This window comes from Crotalus tigris, unplaced genomic scaffold, assembly GCF_016545835.1.
Source record: "Crotalus tigris isolate CLP2741 ecotype Arizona unplaced genomic scaffold, ASM1654583v1 scf7180000020968.1038771, whole genome shotgun sequence".
NCBI lineage: Eukaryota > Metazoa > Chordata > Lepidosauria > Squamata > Viperidae > Crotalus > Crotalus tigris.
Window position 1 is genome coordinate 364,322 of NW_024098284.1, and position 17,589 is coordinate 381,910.

Here is a 17,589-nt window from a genome sequence, read left to right on the forward strand (position 1 = left end):
AGCCCTCAGCTGCATAATAGGCAGAGAAAGTGGATCACAAGGGACCCACCCTAGTTTCTCAGAATCCAAGGGGGACAGTGGAAGATTTGTACTTTCAGACATATAAGATCTTATTAATGTAGCTTTAGGGAACAGACAGATAAGAGGCAGCTGAGCCCTCAGCTGCATAATGGATGGAGAAAAAAGGCCCAGAAGAGACTATCCCTACTTTTTCAGGCTGTAAAGGAGACAGTGGGAGATTTAGACTTACAGACATGCAAGATTGTGTTAATGTAGCTTTAGAGAACAGTCAGATAAGAGACAGCTTAGTCCTCAGCTGCATAATGGGCAGAGAAAGAGGATCAGAAAAAACCCTACTTAGTTTCTCTGGCTCTAAAAGACATTGTAAAAGAGAGTTGTACTTTCCAACTTACAAGATTCTATTAATGTAAGATAAGATAAAATGATCTTTATTGTCATTTATTTATTTTTTACAGTGGGCACACTGGCACACATTAAAAATGAACTTTTATTGCCTGCACTCAAAAGGGTACACATACATGACACACATGCTATATGCATACCTATGTATATACCTAGGCCCTTACATATAAATACATACAAACGGATTATCACTGTCCATCTTGAATACATAGCGGAAAGAGGAAGCTGGAGAGTTCACAAGGATGATACTCGTAACTTTAGAGAAGAATCAGATAAGAGACTCCATGACCCAGAGAATATAGAATATAGAATAGAATAAATATAATAATAGAATAGAATAGAATAGAATAGAATAGAATAGAATAGAATAGAATAGAATAGAATAGAATAGAATTGTGGTCTTCAATTCCCAGAATTCCTGAGCCAGCCATGCTGAGGGGAAAGGGAGAGGTTTCCACACTGAGCCATGCTGGCTGAGGAATTCTGGGAGTTGAAGTCCTTGAGTCATGAGGGGGTCATAGTTTCCCCATGCTGGCTGAGGAATTCTGGGAGTTGAAATCCTTGAGTCATAAAAGGGCCAAGGTTGCCTACCCCTGGTCTAGGGTCTCCTGCTCAAGCAGGGGGTTGGACTAGAAGACCTCCAAGGTCCCTTCCAATTCTGGGACAAAAGATGGGGGGGGGAAGGAAAGTTGCATTTCAACACGAGGCCTTAAGAACCCGACCGATCCATCTCGACATTCAAGTTGTGTGAGGACTCAGCCTGCTGGAGAAGGCCCTTCCCAGAAGAACGCATTTTCCCACCAAGCTGGAAAGGTTAGAAAGGTAGTTGCGACTCTCCTGATGAAGTGAACAGACTGGTTTCCCTTGGCAACAAATCAGGATCTGATCCACCCACCTTTTCAGAGCCATTTTCCTTCCGTCAAGAATCCTCTGGCATCCGCCTGGTGCTGCCACCCAACAGAGACAGGCAAGGAAGGGCTGAGGTTTTGGGGTTTCAATCAGATGAGAGCTGGAAGGGACCTCTAAGGTCTTCTAGTCCAACCCCCTGCTCAAGCAGGAGGCCCTAGACCAGGGGTAGGCCACCTTGGCTCTTTTATGACTCTTGGACTTCAACTCCCAGAATTCCTGAGCCAGCCATGCTGAGGAGAAATGGAGAGGTTTCCTTGCTCAGCCATGCTGGCTCAGGAATTCTGGGAGTTGAAGTCCACAAGTCATGAAGGGGCCATAGTTTCCCTCATGCTGGCTCAGGAATTCTGGGAGTTGAAGTCCACGAGTCATAAAGGGGCCATAGTTCCCCCATGCTGGCTCAGGAATTCTGGGAGTTGAAGTCCACGAGTCACCAAGGGGCCATAGTTCCCCCATGCTGGCTGAGGACTTCTGGGAGTTGAAGTCAACGAGTCATGAAGGGGCCATAGTTTCCCCCATGCTGGCTCAGGAATTCTGGGAAGTCCCCAAGTCATAATAGAGCTAAGGTTGCCTACCCCTGCCCTATACCGTCTCAGACAAGTGGCTGTCCAGTCTCTTCTTGAAAGCCTTCAGAGATGGAGCACCCACAACTTCTGGAGGCAAGTCATTCCACTGAATAATAGAATAACAGAAATGGAGGGGACTTTGGAGGTCTTCTAGACCAACCCCCTGCTCAAGAAGGAGACCCTATACCATTTCAGACAAAGGGTTGTCCAATCTCTTCTTTAAAACCTCCAGTGTTGGAGCATTTACAACTTCTGGAGGCAAGTCGTTCCACTAGTTAATTGTCCTCACTATCCGGAAGTTTCTCCTTAGTTCCAGGTTGCTTCTCTCCTTGATTGGTTTCCATCCGGTGTTTCTTGTCCTGCCTTCAGGGGCTTTGGAGAATAGATTAACCCCCTCCTCTTCGGGGCAGCCCCTCAAATATTGGAAGACTGCTATTATGTCTCCCTTAGTCCTTTTCTCTAGACTAGCCAATGTTCAGGTTCCGATAGTTGAAACTCTTCAAAAGAACTTCGAGGCATTGTTTACCTTAAAGAATTCTTTATTCGAGAAACAAAGTATCGGCACTACATCCCTGAAACCAAAAACTGGATTCCCCTCCCCTGGGCACAAAGTAGCAAAGCACAATTCCCTCCTCCAATTAACAGTCATAAATCACATTTCTCAATTAGCTTGAAGCGCAGGCTTTCTCCCCAGCTCTCCAGCCTGCCAAATCTTTATCAACTCTGGGTGCAATGACCTTGATTCTCACCTAAGTTTAGTGTTGTTATGTCTAGCTGGACTCTCATTCACACACACCCCCCTTCCCAGCATCAACGAACTCTAGAAAGAGAAAAGACGGCTGCATTTCCATCTGTGGTCAAAGCAAGAACATCTGACATTAGCAGCGTTGACCCCATACCCAAATCCTGCAGCCGTTCGTAGTATGTTTTAGCCTCCAGACCTTGGATCGTCTTTGTTGCTCTGCTCTGCACTTTTTCCAAAGTCTCAAGATCTTTTTTGTAACGCGGTGACCAAAACTGGATGCAAGTATTCCAGGTGTGGCCTTACCAAGGCTTTATAAAGTGGTATTAACACTTTGTGTGATTTTGATTCTAGGTATGGAGGCTTGCAAAGCTGTTGCCGGGGATCTGCAAAGGTCAAGGAGAGAGGGAAGGTCGGGGGGGGGCAGGTTCCTGCTGACCTCTGAATGGCTCAAGCAAACCATCTTTGTGTGTGTGTGGGGGGGTTCCTTGGTGGTCTCTGAACTGGGTTGTTTTCATGCAGACGTTCATTAGCAAACTACGTAATATCAACAGTGGTTTGTGGAGACGAGGAGGAGGAGGAGGAGGAGGAGGAAGGAGGAGGAGGAGGAGGAGAAAGGAGGAGGAGGAGGAGGACTGTGGAGTGTTTTGTGCTCTCTGAGACAGGTTGCTTTCTTCCAGATGTTTCACCACCCAACTGGGTAGCATCTTCAATCTAGAAGGGAGGGGGGTTGCTCTTTGTTTATATACAACAGTTTTACCTGCCAGTGTTGGTGAGGGTATAATTTTCCCCTGGTTAGTTCCTTGATCAGGGTATTGTTTTCTGCTTGTTTGTCTGGTGTCATTCCCTGCTTATTCACCGAAGGGGTTCCCTAGTTGGGTCATGAAACAAGAAAACAAGCCAGCTCAGAGAGCACCCTGGACCCCACAGTCCTCCTCCTCTTCTTCTACTTCTTCTTCTTCTTCTTCCTCTTCCTCTTCCTCTTCTTCTCCTCCTCCTCCTCCTCCTCCTCCTCCTCCTCCTCCTCCTCCTCCTCCTCTTCTTCTTCTTCTTCTTCTTCTTCTTCTTCTTCTTCTTCTTCTTCTTCTTCGTCTTCTTCTTCTTCTTCTTCTTCTTCTTCTTCTTCTTCTTCTTCTTCTTCTTCTTCTTCTTCTTCTTCTTCTTCTTCTTCTTCTTCTTCTTCTTCTTCCTCCCCAAGCTCAGAGAGCACCCAGGATCCCACAGTCCTCTTCCTCCTCCGTCTCCCTTTTAGCATTGATGATGTTACCTAGTTGGGTCATGAAATGTCTGCAAGAAAAACCACACAGCTCAGAGAGCACCAAGGACCCCCCCCCAGTTCCTCCTCCTCCTCCTCCTCCTCCTCCTCCTCCTCCTCCTCCTCCTCCTCCTCCTCCTCCTCCTCCCCCTTCTAGCACTAATGATGTTCCTTTGTTGGGCCATGAAACGTCTGCCAGAAACCCACCCAGCTCAGAGAGCATCCAGGACCCCACAATTCAACCCTGAGCTGCTCAGGGACAGGGGCAGCCCCCAGATCCGAGCTGTGGCCGAGGAACCGAGGACGTGCAACTGTGCAAGAGAAGCTGACCCCCTCTGGCCACAGGCCTGAACTTCTCCAGGTCTGGCAAATCGCACCGGTCAACCTCTGGAGACCCTCCCCAAAGGTGACACCTTAGAAGAGGGAGAGGGTCAGCTGTTTTGCTCCTCAGATTGTCTCCCGGTGGGGAAGACAGTTGCCTTTCCTCAGTTTCCCCAACGTGCTGCTTTTTCCAGGCGCTGGGCGCTCCGGTTGCCCAATCCCTCTGGGTCCCACCCTGCCCCGTTTTTTTTCTTTTTTCTGTTTATTATTTTTTTCCAGCCCAGGGTGGGGCGGCGTGTGGGATAAACTGGATTCCTGCAGCGCTGGGGAGTCTACCTCCCAGGGATAGATTTAATAATCCGTTGCCTTCCATCGCAAAGCTCCTCATTGTAAATAAATCTTTCATCCTGGCAAGGCGTGGTGGAACATTTGCCGGTTTCCCAACCCCAGCGTGGCGAAGGCTGCTTTCCTCATCCTGAAGCTGCAGGGCCCAGGGAGGGGCCGCTCAGCCCCCCCGGGGGGGGCTCCCTTCACCAGGCAGACCCAGATGCCTCTGATGCCATCTCAGATTGAGCAAACATTCACACACACACACACACACACACACACACACACACACACACACCCAGATGCCTCTGATGCCATCTCAGATTTAGCAAACATTCTCTCTCTCTCTCTCTCTCTCTCTCTCACACACACACACACTCTCTCTCTCTCTCTCTCTCTCTCTCTCTCTCTCTCTCTCTCTCTCTCTCTCACACACACACACACACACACACCCCATCCAAGGAACCTGCCCTTCCTGCCATCAACAGGCATAGGAACTGTCACAAGGGCACCCCCTGCTGGCATCTGGGGAGAAACGCACTCCAAACACGGAAGAACCCTTCCTGGTGGTTCAATTAACTAAAGGTTAATTTAGTTAACTAGAATAGAACAGAACAGAACAGAATAGAAAATAGAATATAAAATGTATAGAATAGAATAGAATAGAAAATAGATTATAGAATAGAAAATAGATTATAGAATAGAATAAGAAATAGAATAGAAAAGACTATAGAATAGAATAGAAAATAGAACAGAAATAGACTATAGAATAGAAAATAGAACAGAAATAGACTATAGAATAGAAAATAGACTATAGAGTAGAATAGAATAAGAAGAATAGAAAATAGACTAATAGAACAGAAAATAGAATAGAATATAGAATAGAAAATAGAATAGAACAGAACAATAGAATAGAGAATAATATGAATAATGAATAGAATAGAAATACAGAATAGAAAATAGACTATAGAATAGAATAGAAAATAGACTATAGAATAGTAGAATAAAAAATAGACTATAGAAAATAATATAGAATAGAATAGAAAATAGACTATACAATATAATAGAATAGAATAAAAAATAGAATAGAAAAGAATAGAATAGAATAAAAGAGAAAATAGAATAGAAAATGGAATAGAAATAGACTATAGAATAGACTAGAAAATAGACTATAGATTAGAATAGAATAAGTAGAATAGAAAATAGACTAATAGAATAGAACATAGCATAGAGTAGAATATAGAATAGAATAGAATAGAAAATAGAATAGAATAGAATAGAATAGAATAGAATAGAATAGAATAGAATAGAATAGAATAGAATAGAAGCTGGAAGGGACCTTGGAGGTCTTCTAGTCCAACCTCCCGCTCGAGCAGGAGAACCTACTAAATTAACTAATGGTTAGATTGAGGGGCTCACACCCCAAAGTTGCAACCTGGGGACTTGGGGAGATGGTCTCAACCAAGAAAAAGCATTGAACAAGAACAGGAAGTCCCCGACTTTCAACCACCACAGAGCCCAAATTTTCCGTGGCCAAACGGGACCCTTGTTGAGCAAGTTCTGTCCCATTTTACACACCTTTCTTGCCACAGTTGTAAAGCGAATCATTGCAGTTCTTAAGTTCGTGAACGCGGTCGTTAAGCGAATCCGTCTTCCCCCACTGACTTGTCTTGTGTGGTCGCAAAAGGGGATCACGTGACCCCCCCCGGGGGACGTTGCGACCGTCATAAATACGAGTCAGTGGCTAAGTGTCTGAATTTTGATCCCGTGACCCCGGGGGACGCTGCAAGGTCGTAAGTGTGAAAAACGGCTGCAAGTCTCTTTTCAGTGCTGCTGTAAGCTTGAACAGACACTAAATGAACTGTGGTAACTTGAGGACTGCTTGTACTCACTGGATAAGAGGTAAGAGGAGGGCATACTAGAGAAGAAGTAAAACACGGAGGCGGCTTAGTTTTCCGAGTTTAATTTATTCCTCCTGGAAATAAATTTGGGGGTCACCGTCCGATTCCCCTCGGTTTCCTTCCTATGTAAAACTCCTGTTATTCCAGCGGAAGAAGGGAGGGGTTCTCCTCGGCCCAAATCTTATTTTATTTTATTTATTCGAAGCATTTACAGAACCACCCATCTTTCACCCCACCCTGCTGAAAGTTCAAAGGTTTCGCTCTTTTCAAAGGCTGGGAATCCAGAAGGTAGATTTCCAGCAACTTTGCACCCGAGACCGGTGCGGTGAGGTCTTCTAGTCCAGCCCCTGCTCAAGCAGGAGACTGTATATCATTTCAGACCAGGGACTATCCAGTCTCTTCTCAAAAGCCTCCAGTGATGGAGCACCTAAAACTTCTGCAGGCAAGCAGTTCCACCGGTTAATTGTCCTCACTGTTAGGAAGTTTCTCCTTAATTCCAGGTTGCTTCTCTTCTTGATTAGGTTCCATCCGTTGCTTCTGCGACAAAGCACCCACAACTTCTGACAGCGGAGAGAAATGACGTCCTTGACCTACTGCTGAGAAGGCTCTAGAACAGTGTTTGTCAACCTTGACCGTTTTAAGGCATGTGGACTTCAACTCCCAGAATTCCACAGCCAGCATTGCTGGCTGTGGAATTCTGGGAGTTGAAGTCCACATGCCTTAAAATTGTCAAGGTTGACAAACACTGCTCTAGAAAGTTCTGGAGAACCTCATGGAGGAGGAGATGGAGCAGGTTACACGGAAGGACCCCGCTGCCCTTCCCGTTTCACCCCATCTTTAAATTAGACCAAAGCTCTGTACAAAAATAAAAAGGCTTCTCATAAGATTTACAACAAATATTATTAAATAAATATTCGGGTAGAGGAGGGGTAGGCAACCTTGGCTCTTTGATGACTGGTAGACTTCAACTCCCAGAATTCCTCAGCCAGCGTGGGGGAACTATGGCCCCTTCGTGACTCGTGGACTTCAACTCCCAGAATTCCTGAGGCAGCGTGGGGGAATTATGGCCCCTTCGTAACTCGTGGACTTCAACTCCCAGAATTCCTGAGCCAGCCTGGCTCAGCTTTGAAACTTCTCCCTTTCCCCTCAGCATGGCTGGCTCAGGAATTCTGGGAGTTGAAGTCCACCAGTCATAAAAGAGCCATGGTTGCCTACCCATGGGGTAGAAGGTCTTCAACCTGGCTCATAGTTCATCCTTGGGGTTGATGTCCAGCTCGGTGGGACCGAAGGGATGGTGGCCTAACAAGGCGATGATCTCGTCGGCCTGGATCCGTTCCTGGAGAAAAAAGATAAAGGAGGACAAGAGGTGAAGGATCAGCCAAGGTGGAAGGTCAGCCCCACGGTTCTCAAAAGGTCTGGTCTGGTCTGGAAGACAATTTTATTATTTGTGAAATTTATTTGTAGAGCTAGTCTGGATGGCTTGCAATAATAAAAAAAAAAGGGGGGGGGGAGAAAGAAACAGAGTGTAAACAGGACAGAAGTAATAATAATAATAATAAAAGTTGGAAGGGACCTTGGAGGTCATCTAGCTAGACCAACCTTCTGCTCAGGCAGAAAACCCTATACCATTTCAGACAAAGGGCTGTCCAGTCTCTTCTTAAAAACTTCCAGTGTTGGAGCATTTCCAACTTCTGGTGGCAAGCTGTTCCACTGGTTAATTGTTCTCCCTGTCAGAAAATTCCTCCTTAGTTCTAGGTTGCTTCTCTCTTTGGTTAGTTTCCATCCGTTGCTTCTTGTCCTGCCTTCAGCTGCTAAAGTAAACTAACAGAGCAATAAAATACATTTGGTCCTTGACTTACAATGGGGGGGCGGCTGGACTAGATGACCTACAACAGTGATGGTGAACCTTTTAGAGGCCGAGTGCCCAAACTGCAACCCAAAACACACTTATGTATCGTTGGGTGCCAGGTGGGCATGGCCAATTGGGTGGGCGTGGCTGCAGTGATAATGGCAGACTGGGTGGGACTAAAAAGATATAAAAGATATTTAGATATATTTATGATTTATATTTTTCCAATTTTTTAAATATTCTTAAAAATTTTAATTAAGCCTATACTCAGCTCTGGGAAGATCGGGGGGGGGGATGGAGAGGGAGGGTTGGGGTGGTTGGGTGAGGGTTGGTTTTTTTTGTTTTTTGTTTTGCTTTTTGTAAAAATATCTAAAAATTTTCAATAAAAAAAAAAGTTCAATCAATCCCAACTTTGCAAGATCTTTTTTTTTCCCCGCAAGAAGTTGAAATTGACTGATTGAACCATTTTTTTTTTTTTTTGCACATGGCGGCGGAGGCCTAAAGCGAAAAGGTTTTATAAAACCCAGCTGAAGGTCCAGGACTGGGGCGACGGTCCGCATGCCGACAGAGAGGGCTCTGCGTGCCGCCTGTGGCACCGGTGCCATAGATTCGCCGCCACGGACCTACATAGTCCCTTCCGACTTGGTTATTATTCTAATTCTACAACAGTTTGAAGTTTTTAAAAAAATAAATTATGAGCGTTTTATGCACTGACGGCCCTCGCGGCATCTCCCTGATCACGTGATCAAAATCCAGATGCTTGGCAACTGACTCACACTTATGACGGTCGCAGTGTTCCCGTGGGTCACGTGATCCCCTGTTGCGGCCTTCCGACCAGCAAAATCAACGCGGGAGCCAGATTCATTTCATAGCCGTGATGGCCATTTCACAACCGCAGTGATTCTTTTAACAACTGCGGCAGGAAAAGTTGTCAAAATGGGGCCAAACTCACTTAAGAATTGTCCTGCTTAGCAACGGAAATGTGTAGGAATCAATAGCGGTCGTAAGGTGAGGACTACCTGTATGCAGTGAGAAGGGAGCAGGAAACCCTGTACCATTTCAGACAAAGGGCTGTTAAGTGAAACCGCTTGACTTTGCTGGTCAGAAGATTCGCCAAAAGGGATCAGGTGACCCCGGGGACACTGTGCGACCATCATAAATACAAGCCAGTGGCTGAGTGTTTTTACTCAGATCTAACTTGTTCTGAATTCTGTTTTTAATCTCTGCTTTTATTCATGGGTTGTATGGTTTTCCTATGATATCAAGCACCCGGAGCCAGAAAAGAAAGAAAGAAAGAAAGAAAGAAAGAAAGAAAGAAAGAAAGAAAGAAAGAAAGAAAGAAAGAAAGAAAGAAAGAAAGAAAGAAGAAGAAAGGGAGGAAGTAATAATAATAATAATAATAATAATAATAATAATAATAATAATAAGTGGAACAAAGGAAGGAAGGAAAGAAAGATAGAAAGAGAGAAGGAGGGAGGGGGAAAGGGAGGAAAAAGAAAAAAAAGAAAGAAAGAAAGAAAGAAAGAAAGAGGATGGAAAAAGAAAGAAAGAAAGAAGAAAGGGAGGAAGTAATAATAATAATAATAATAATAATAATAATAATAATAAGTGGAACAAAGGAAGGAAGGAAAGAAAGATAGAAAGAGAGAAGGAGGGAGGGGGGAAAGGGAGGAAAAAGAAAAAAGAAAGAAAGAAAGAAAGAAAGAAAGAGGATGGAAAAAGAAAGAAAGAAGAAGAAAGGGAGGAAGTAATAATAATAATAATAATAAGTGGAACAAAGGAAGGAAGGAAGGAAAGAAAGATAGAAAGAGAGAAGGAGGGAGGGGGGAAAGGGAGGAAAAAGAAAAAGAAAGAAAGAAAGAAAGAAAGAAAGAGGATGGAAAAAGAAAGAAAGAAGAAGAAAGGGAGGAAGTAATAATAATAATAATAATAATAAGTGGAACAAAGGAAGGAAGGAAAGAAAGATAGAAAGAGAGAAGGAGGGAGGGGGGAAAGGGAGGAAAAAGAAAAAGAAAGAAAGAAAGAAAGAAAGAAAGAAAGAAAAAGAAAAGAGAGAGAGAGAGAGAATATTGGAGCTGTTAGGGATGTTGTAGGTCTTCTATCTAGTAGCCCAATCCTCTGTGTAAGAAGGAGCCTGTATATCATTTCAGACAAATGGCTGTCTGTTCTTAAAAATGGAAGGAAGGAAGGGAGGGAGGGAGGGAGGGAGGGAGGGAGGAAGGAAAAGATAAAAAGAGATGGAGAGAGAGGGGAAGAGGGAGAGAAAGGGAGGGAGAGACAGAGAAAGAAAAAGAATGAGAGAAGGGAGAAGAAAGAAAGACAAGAAAAAGAGAAAATGAGAAGAAGGAAGGAATAGAGAAAAAGGGAGTGAGAGGGACAAAGAAAAAGAACAAGAGAAAGAAAGGAAAAACAGAAAGGAGAAAGGAGAAAGACAAGAAAAAGAGAAAGTGGGAAACCAAGGAAGGAAGGAAAGGAAGGAAGGAAGGAAGGAAGGAAGGAAGGAAGGGAAGGAAGGAAGGAAGGAAGGAAGGAAGGAAGGAAGGAAGGGAAGGAAGGAAGGAAGGAAGGGAAGGAAGGAAGGAAGGAAGGAAGGAAGGAAGGAAGGAAGGAAGGGAAGGAAGGAAGGAAGGAAGGAAGGAAGGAAGGAAGGAAGGAAGGAAGGAAGGAAGGAAGGAAGGAAGGTTGGACCCCCCTGCTTTGGGGTATCATTAGGAAAAGTAGCTCCTAATTCCTAATTATGCAGTTCGTCGTATCTCCTGAAACCTCCAGCTGGACTCGGACGCCCACCCGGCACAGCCGCTTCTCCGCCGTCCGCCCGCTCTGCCTTTCCAGCCACCAGGGGGCGCCCTTGCACAACTAATAGTCCCGGATCCGAGTCAGGAGGAAAAAAAAAAAAACAGGCAAGGCCGGCGGCTGCTTATAAGTAAAGGGGTGACTCCAGGGAGGAGTTTGGGGGGGCCCTTTTCCGGCCAAGAGAGGCCACTGAGGCAGCCCAGGAGCCCCTCGCTAGAGGCACAGCCCCCCCCCCCGACCTCAAAGGGGTTGGCCTGCAAAGGTGTGAATGGGCTCCTGAGTTGAGCCTCTACTGACCCACTCCGCTCTCCTCCTCTCTTCCTTCTTTTCTTTCTTTCTTTCCTCCCTCCCTCCCTCCCCCTCTTCCTCCCTCTCTCCCTCCCTCCCCCTCTTCCTTCCTTTCTTCCTTGCTGCATTCCTCCCCACCTCCTTCCTTCCTTCCTTCCTTCCTTCTCCATCTCTCCCTCCCTCCCACCCCCTTTTCCGTTTGTTTCCTTCCTTCTTTCCTCTGCCTCCTTCTTCTTCCTTCCTTCCTCCCTCCCCCCTCTTCCCTGCTTCCTTTCTCCCCTCTGCCCTTCTCTCTCCTTCCTTCCTTCCTTCCTTCCTTCCTTCCTTCCTTCCTTCCTTTCTTCCTTCCTTTCTTCCTTCCTTCCTTCTCCATCCATCCCTCCCACCCCCTCTTCCGTTTCCTCCCTCCCTCCTTCACCTTCTTCCCTGCTTCCTTCCTTGCTCCATTCCTCCCCATCTCCTTCCTTGTTTCCTCTCCTCTGCCCTTCCTTCCTTCCTTCCTTCCTTCCTTCCTTCCTTCCTTCCTTCCTTCCTTCCTTCCTTCCTTCCTTCCTTCCTTCCTTCCTTCCTCCCTCCCTCCCTCCCTTCCCTTCCCTTCCCTCCCTCCCTGGTCCCAGACGGGGCCACACTCACCGCTTCCCGGTGGAGGGGGTCCAGGGTGAACCACAGAGCCACGGCGCAGCGCTGGCCCCGGGTGACGGCCTTCACCCCGTGGGGGTTCTCCCCGCCGGAGGAGAAGCTGACCATCCGCCCGCATTTGGGCCTGATGGAGGCCTGGGAGAAAGAGGGAAGGCGCCCGGCTCGGATTAGGGCCCAACGGAGCCCCCCCTCCCCTCCCTCCCCCTTCCCTGGCCTATCGGATACAGCCAGTCCTCGACTTAACGACCGTAACGCCACCTGCCCAGAAAGCCGCAAAGCAGGTGACGGACCTCATTTTATGAACTCTTTTTCGCCCCCAGGGAAATGGCCGTGAAGCGAACCCGTTGTTCATTAGGGGGCATTTTGGCACAACATTGGAAATAAACTCCAGATTTTTTTTCAGCAAAAACGTGAATCGGGGTCCCACAACTGCCGGGGCACCCTGCAAACAATTGTAAATGCAGTGTGTGTGTGTGTGTGTGTGTGTTTATGTGTGTGTGTGTGTGTGTGTGTTGCCATTGCCCAAAATGCGATCATGTGACGGGGGGGGGAGGAGGGGCAGGTCAAAAGTACCTTTTGGGCAGTCTGTGGGAACTTTGAACGGTTGCTAAGCAACCGGTGTCATAAGCCGGGGACTATCAACGATGGACAGACGGATAGAACCTGCGGATTTCCTTTCCATTAAAATAGGGTGTGTTTTTTTTTGTGTGTGTGTGTGTGTCCCATCTTGGCCCCTTTAAGACGGGTGGACTTCAACTCGCAGAATTCCCCAGCCTGCCCCCCCAAAACGTGCTGTCTTATCATTGGTATACAGGTGGGTCTACAAGTTACAGTCATTCGTTTAGCGACCATCCGAAGTGATAACAGCCCGGGTCCTTGCACTTATAACTGTTGCACCATTTTGACAAAATTTGTGAGCAAAATTTGAGCACTTGGAGGGGTCTGTTTATGATGTTTGCAGCATCCCGGTGTGTGTGTGTGTGTGTGTGTGTGTGTGTGTGTGTGTGTGTGTGTGTGATGTGATCCCCATTTGTGACCTACCCAGCTGGCCTTGACCAGCAAAGCCAATGGGGAAAAGCTGGATTCACTTTACGCCCGCAGGAGTCACTAAACGTCTTCGGTGATTCGCTTAGCAATGCTGGCAAAAACATCGTAAAATTAGGTGCGAATCGTTTGCTGTTCGCAGCCTCCCAGGCTGAGTTTCCGATAAGGAAAGTCAGCAGGAAAAAAGCTGGATTCGCTTAATGACCTTGTGATTCGGTTAGCGACGGGGCTGAGCCGCTTAACAAACGTGCCCCCCTCAAAAGCACCGTGACTCCCTTAGGCAACTCGCCTTGCTTAGCGGCAGAAATTCTGGCTCTGATTGTGGTTGTAAGTGAAGGACTACGTGCATGATACAAGAGGCCTTGCTACTCACCGTGACTGTCTTGGCGTCCATTTCCGTGAAAATAAATTCTCCGCCTTCAAAATCGCCGTTCATGTAGAGGAGAGCGCTGCAAAGGAAGAGCAGGAGGGCTGAGGAAGGGGAGATCAAGCAGAGCGTCCATCCAACAGGTCAAGCTGAGGACCGGCCAGTTGGTTCTTCTTCTGAGAGAAGCAGAGCATCCATCCAACAGGTCAAGCTGAAGACCAGCCGGTGGGCCTCTTCTTCTGAGAGAAGCAGAGCGTCCATCCAACAGGTCAAGCTGAAGACCAGCTGGTGGCCTCTTCTTCTGAGAGAAGCAGAGCGTCCATCCAACAGGTCAAGCGGAAGACCAACTGGTGGGCCTCTTCTTCTGAGAGAAGCACAGCGTCCATCCAACAGGTCAAGCGGAAGACCAGCTGGTGGCCTCTTCTTCTGAGAGAAGCAGAGCGTCCATCCAACAGGTCAAGCGGAAGACCAACTGGTGGGCCTCTTCTTCTGAGAGAAGCAGAGCGTCCATCCAACAGGTCAAGCGGAAGACCAGCTGGTGGCCTCTTCTGAGAGAAGCAGAGCCTCCATCCAACAGGTCAGGCTGACCAACTGGTGGCCTCTTCTTCTGAAAGAAGCAGACGTCCATCCAACAGGTCAAGCTGAAGACCAGCTGGTGGGCCTCTTCTTCCCCTAATATACATGGGTGAGACTCGTGCAAAGGGGTCTGCATTACAGGCTGGGCGGAGGCCGCACAGATGCAGAAGCTAGTGGTTCTTCCATCTTCCCTTCTGGAGCACCGTCCTGAGGGGATTAGTCCTTGAAGGGGATGGAATAACTGAATAACAGAGCTGGGAGGGGCCTTGGGGGGGGGTCTTATACTCCAACCCAGGAGACCTTAGAGACTATTCCAGACAAATGGCAGTCTGTTCTAAAAAAAACTTCTTTGTAAAGGAAAAAAAAGAAGGATGGAAGGAAGGAAGAAAGGAAAGAGGAAAGAAGAAAGAAAGGACAGAACAAAGGAAAGAAAGAAGAAAGGAAAGAAAGAAAGGAAAGAAAGAAAAAAGAAAGGAAGGAAAGAAAGAAAGAAAGAAAGAAAGAAAGAAAGAAAGAAAGAAAGAAAAAGAAAGAAAGAAAGAAAAAGAAAGAGAAAAAGAAAGAAAGAAAGAAAGAAAGAAAGAAAGAAAGAAAGAAAGAAAAAGAAAGAAAACAAAAAAGGAAGGAAGGAGGAAAGTAAAAGAAAGAAAGAAAAAGAAAGGAAGGAAGGAAAGAAAGAAAAAGAAAGAAGAAAGAAAGAAAAAGAAAACAGAAGGAAGGAAAGAAGGAAGGAAGGAAGGAAGGAAGGAAGGGAAAACAAGGAAGGAAGGACAGAAGAAAGAAAAAGGGAAACAGAAGGAAGGAAGGGAGAGAGGGAGGGGGTTGAAGGAAGAAAGAAAGGAAAACAAAGAGAAGGAAGGAAAGACAGAATAATGAAGGAGGAAGGGACCTTGGAGGTCATCTAATCCAACCCATCTGCTCAAGCTTTGTCTTTTCTGAAAACTACTGGAGCCCCTGAAATCCCTTCTCCTCTTCAAGCTCCCATGCGGCCCACCCACCTGTAATCCCGGAAGGTGTAGGCCGGGGGCTCCTTCCAGCATTCGTTGGCTTCCGGGTCCAAGAGACAATTGTCCGCGTGAATCGGGTGGCTGAGATCGTTCCTCCGTTCCTGCTGACCTGAAAAAACCAAGAAGGTGGCCCCAATTAGCACACATTCCTTCCCTGTTGTGATCTTGCTAACTCCAACCATCTTCCCTGCTCCCACTCCCCTATACCAGGAGTCTCCAACGTTAGCCACCTTCAGACTTGCGGACTTCAACTCCCAGAATTCCCTGACACTAATGCATTCTTTTTGATGTGTATCCCCATTGTGGCCTGCTGACTCTCTTCTAATCCCTTTCTCTGCAGTCTCACCGCTCTAGGGGAGCAGAAGCAAAGTCATAGGCATGGCTGGCTGGGGAAATCTGGGAGTTGAAGTCCGCAGGTCTTAAAAGTGGCCAGTGTTGGAGACCCTCACTCTACACCAGCGTTGCTCAACCATGCCCTCTCCCCAGCCTTACCTGACAGGGCCGTGCGGCACACCAGGTGTGTGTAAGAGAAATAGAGGGTGGAATTCAGCATGAAGTAGGATTCCACTATCTTCCGGGCTTTCTCGCTGACATCGTAGAAGAGGCGGGCACTTTTCAACGGGATCCGCCCCTCGTAGCCAAACTGCAGGCCAATCAAATGATAAAGTAAGCTCTCTCTCTCTCTCGCTCGCTCTCTTTTTCTTTCTTTCTTTCTTTCTTTCTTTCTTTCTTTCTTTCTTTCTTTCTTTCTTTCTTTCTCTCTTTCTCTCTTTCTCTCTTAACAGTATTAAGAAAAATGACATGACCCTTTTCCCACACTTGGCTAACAACCACAGTTGAGCCGAAATTCCTGTTTTTGAGACCCTTAAGTGATTTTTGCCCCATTTTACGACCTTTCTTGCCACAGTCGTTAAGTGAATCACCGCAGTTGATGAGGTACACGGTCACTAAGCAAATCCGGCATCCCCCGTGGACTTTGCTTGTCAGAAAGTCGCCAAAGGGGATCACGGGGGACGCTGCGACCGTCCTAAATATGAGTCAGTGGCCCAGCGTCCGAATTATGATCACGTGACCGCTGGGCTACTGCAGCTGTCATAAATGTGAGACAGTTGCTGACTGTCTGAATGTTGATCCCGTGACCCCGGGATACTGCAACAGTCATAAGTCTGAAAAACGGTCAAAGGTCACTTTTTTCAGTGGCTGTTGTAACTTTGAACCATCCCTAAACGAACTGTTGTAAATCAAGGAGTACCTACAAAGGACATTTCTGGGATGAGCGCCATGCCCGTGTCTTCACTGGTCCTACCTGGAAGGGCTAACACCAATATGGAAAATGAAAATATTGGCTATTGTTCTTTTATGCAAGGTTTGTTGTTGTTAGTTGCAAAGTCGTGTCCGACCCCTCGCAACCCCATGGACCACGTTCCTCCAGGCCTTCCTATCCTCCACCATCTTCTGGAGTCCATTTAAGCTCACGCCTGCTGCTTCAGGGACTCCATCCAGCCACCTCCTTCTCCGTTGTCCCCTTCTTCTCTTGCCCTCCATCTTTCTCAGCATCAGGCTCTTCTCCAGGGAGTCCTTCCTTCTCATTAGGTGGCCAAAGTACTTGAGTTTCAACTTCATGATCTGGCCTTCTCAAGAGCAGTTGGGTTTAGGCCCAGGTAAACTGAATCAGGCTTCATGGACAAAGTATTGAACCAAAGTTTGTGCTACGCTTAATTTTGCAGTTTGCAGTTGTACTTTTCTTGATATGATTTTTCTTAAGCTTGCTTGTTTCAAATATATTTAGAACATAAGGACTGGAACAGTAAGAAATAGGAAACTGAAAGTAGCTGATGGATGTGGGTTCCGATATATACCATACTTTCCTGCGTATAAGACGATTTTCTAAAGCCAAAGTTGGGGGTCGTCTTATATGCCGAGTCGTCTTATACACCAGAAATAACGGTAGTTTCCAGAGTATAAGACGACTTTCTAGGCATGCGACTCGGGGTCGTCTTATACTCCGGGTCGCCTTATACGTCGGAAAATATGGTATGTGGAAAGTTACGTTCAGCAGGTCACCAGGAAGTCAACAGAAGTCAGTAAAAAGTCAGCAAAAGTCAGCAGACCATCTGACTACAGTCTTAGGATGGGAAGGGCATAAAGAGTTGGGTCTGGATCTGATTGATTGGCCATTGGCCCATAGCTGTCCTTTTGGAATCTGCTATGCCACATGTTCTCATTGCAATGTAAGCAACGTTGTATTATTAAGCTTGCTACGTTCCAAATCATTAGCAAAATAAACCTCTGAATCTTCAAAGAAGAATGATTGTTTTGTGTTGCTGTCTCTTGTCTTTTCCATTGGGTTTTTCCATGACACCAAGCAAACAGAAGCTGGAGTAGCTGAAGAGAAGCTCTCCCCTCGTGACCTGCAGATGGACTTGATCTAATCCAGGGGTAGTCAACCTTGGCTCTTTTATGACTCGTGGACTTCAACTCCCAGAATTGGGAATTGAAGTCCACAAGTCATAAAAGAGCCAAGGTTGACTACCCCTGATCCAATCTAGCTGTGGAGGTCTCCAAATGTCCTCACCCTCCCTAGC

General features: G+C 46.5%; 1 protein-coding gene across 2 annotated transcripts in view; it reads right to left on the reverse strand.

The window, feature by feature from the left end:
- Positions 1-7,541: 7,541 nt before the first annotated feature.
- The window catches only part of P3H2 (prolyl 3-hydroxylase 2), a 72,323-nt gene continuing 62,275 nt past the window's right edge, over positions 7,542-17,589 (reverse strand). For both annotated transcript variants that reach the window (XM_039369102.1, XM_039369103.1), the window contains exons 11-15: positions 15,497-15,647; positions 14,996-15,113; positions 13,428-13,503; positions 12,005-12,145; positions 7,542-7,777 (exon numbers count right to left, since the gene is read on the reverse strand). In XM_039369102.1, the coding sequence (XP_039225036.1) occupies positions 7,685-7,777; positions 12,005-12,145; positions 13,428-13,503; positions 14,996-15,113; positions 15,497-15,647 (579 nt within the window). In that variant the 3' untranslated portion in view covers positions 7,542-7,684. The remainder of the gene's footprint in view (positions 7,778-12,004; positions 12,146-13,427; positions 13,504-14,995; positions 15,114-15,496; positions 15,648-17,589) is intronic.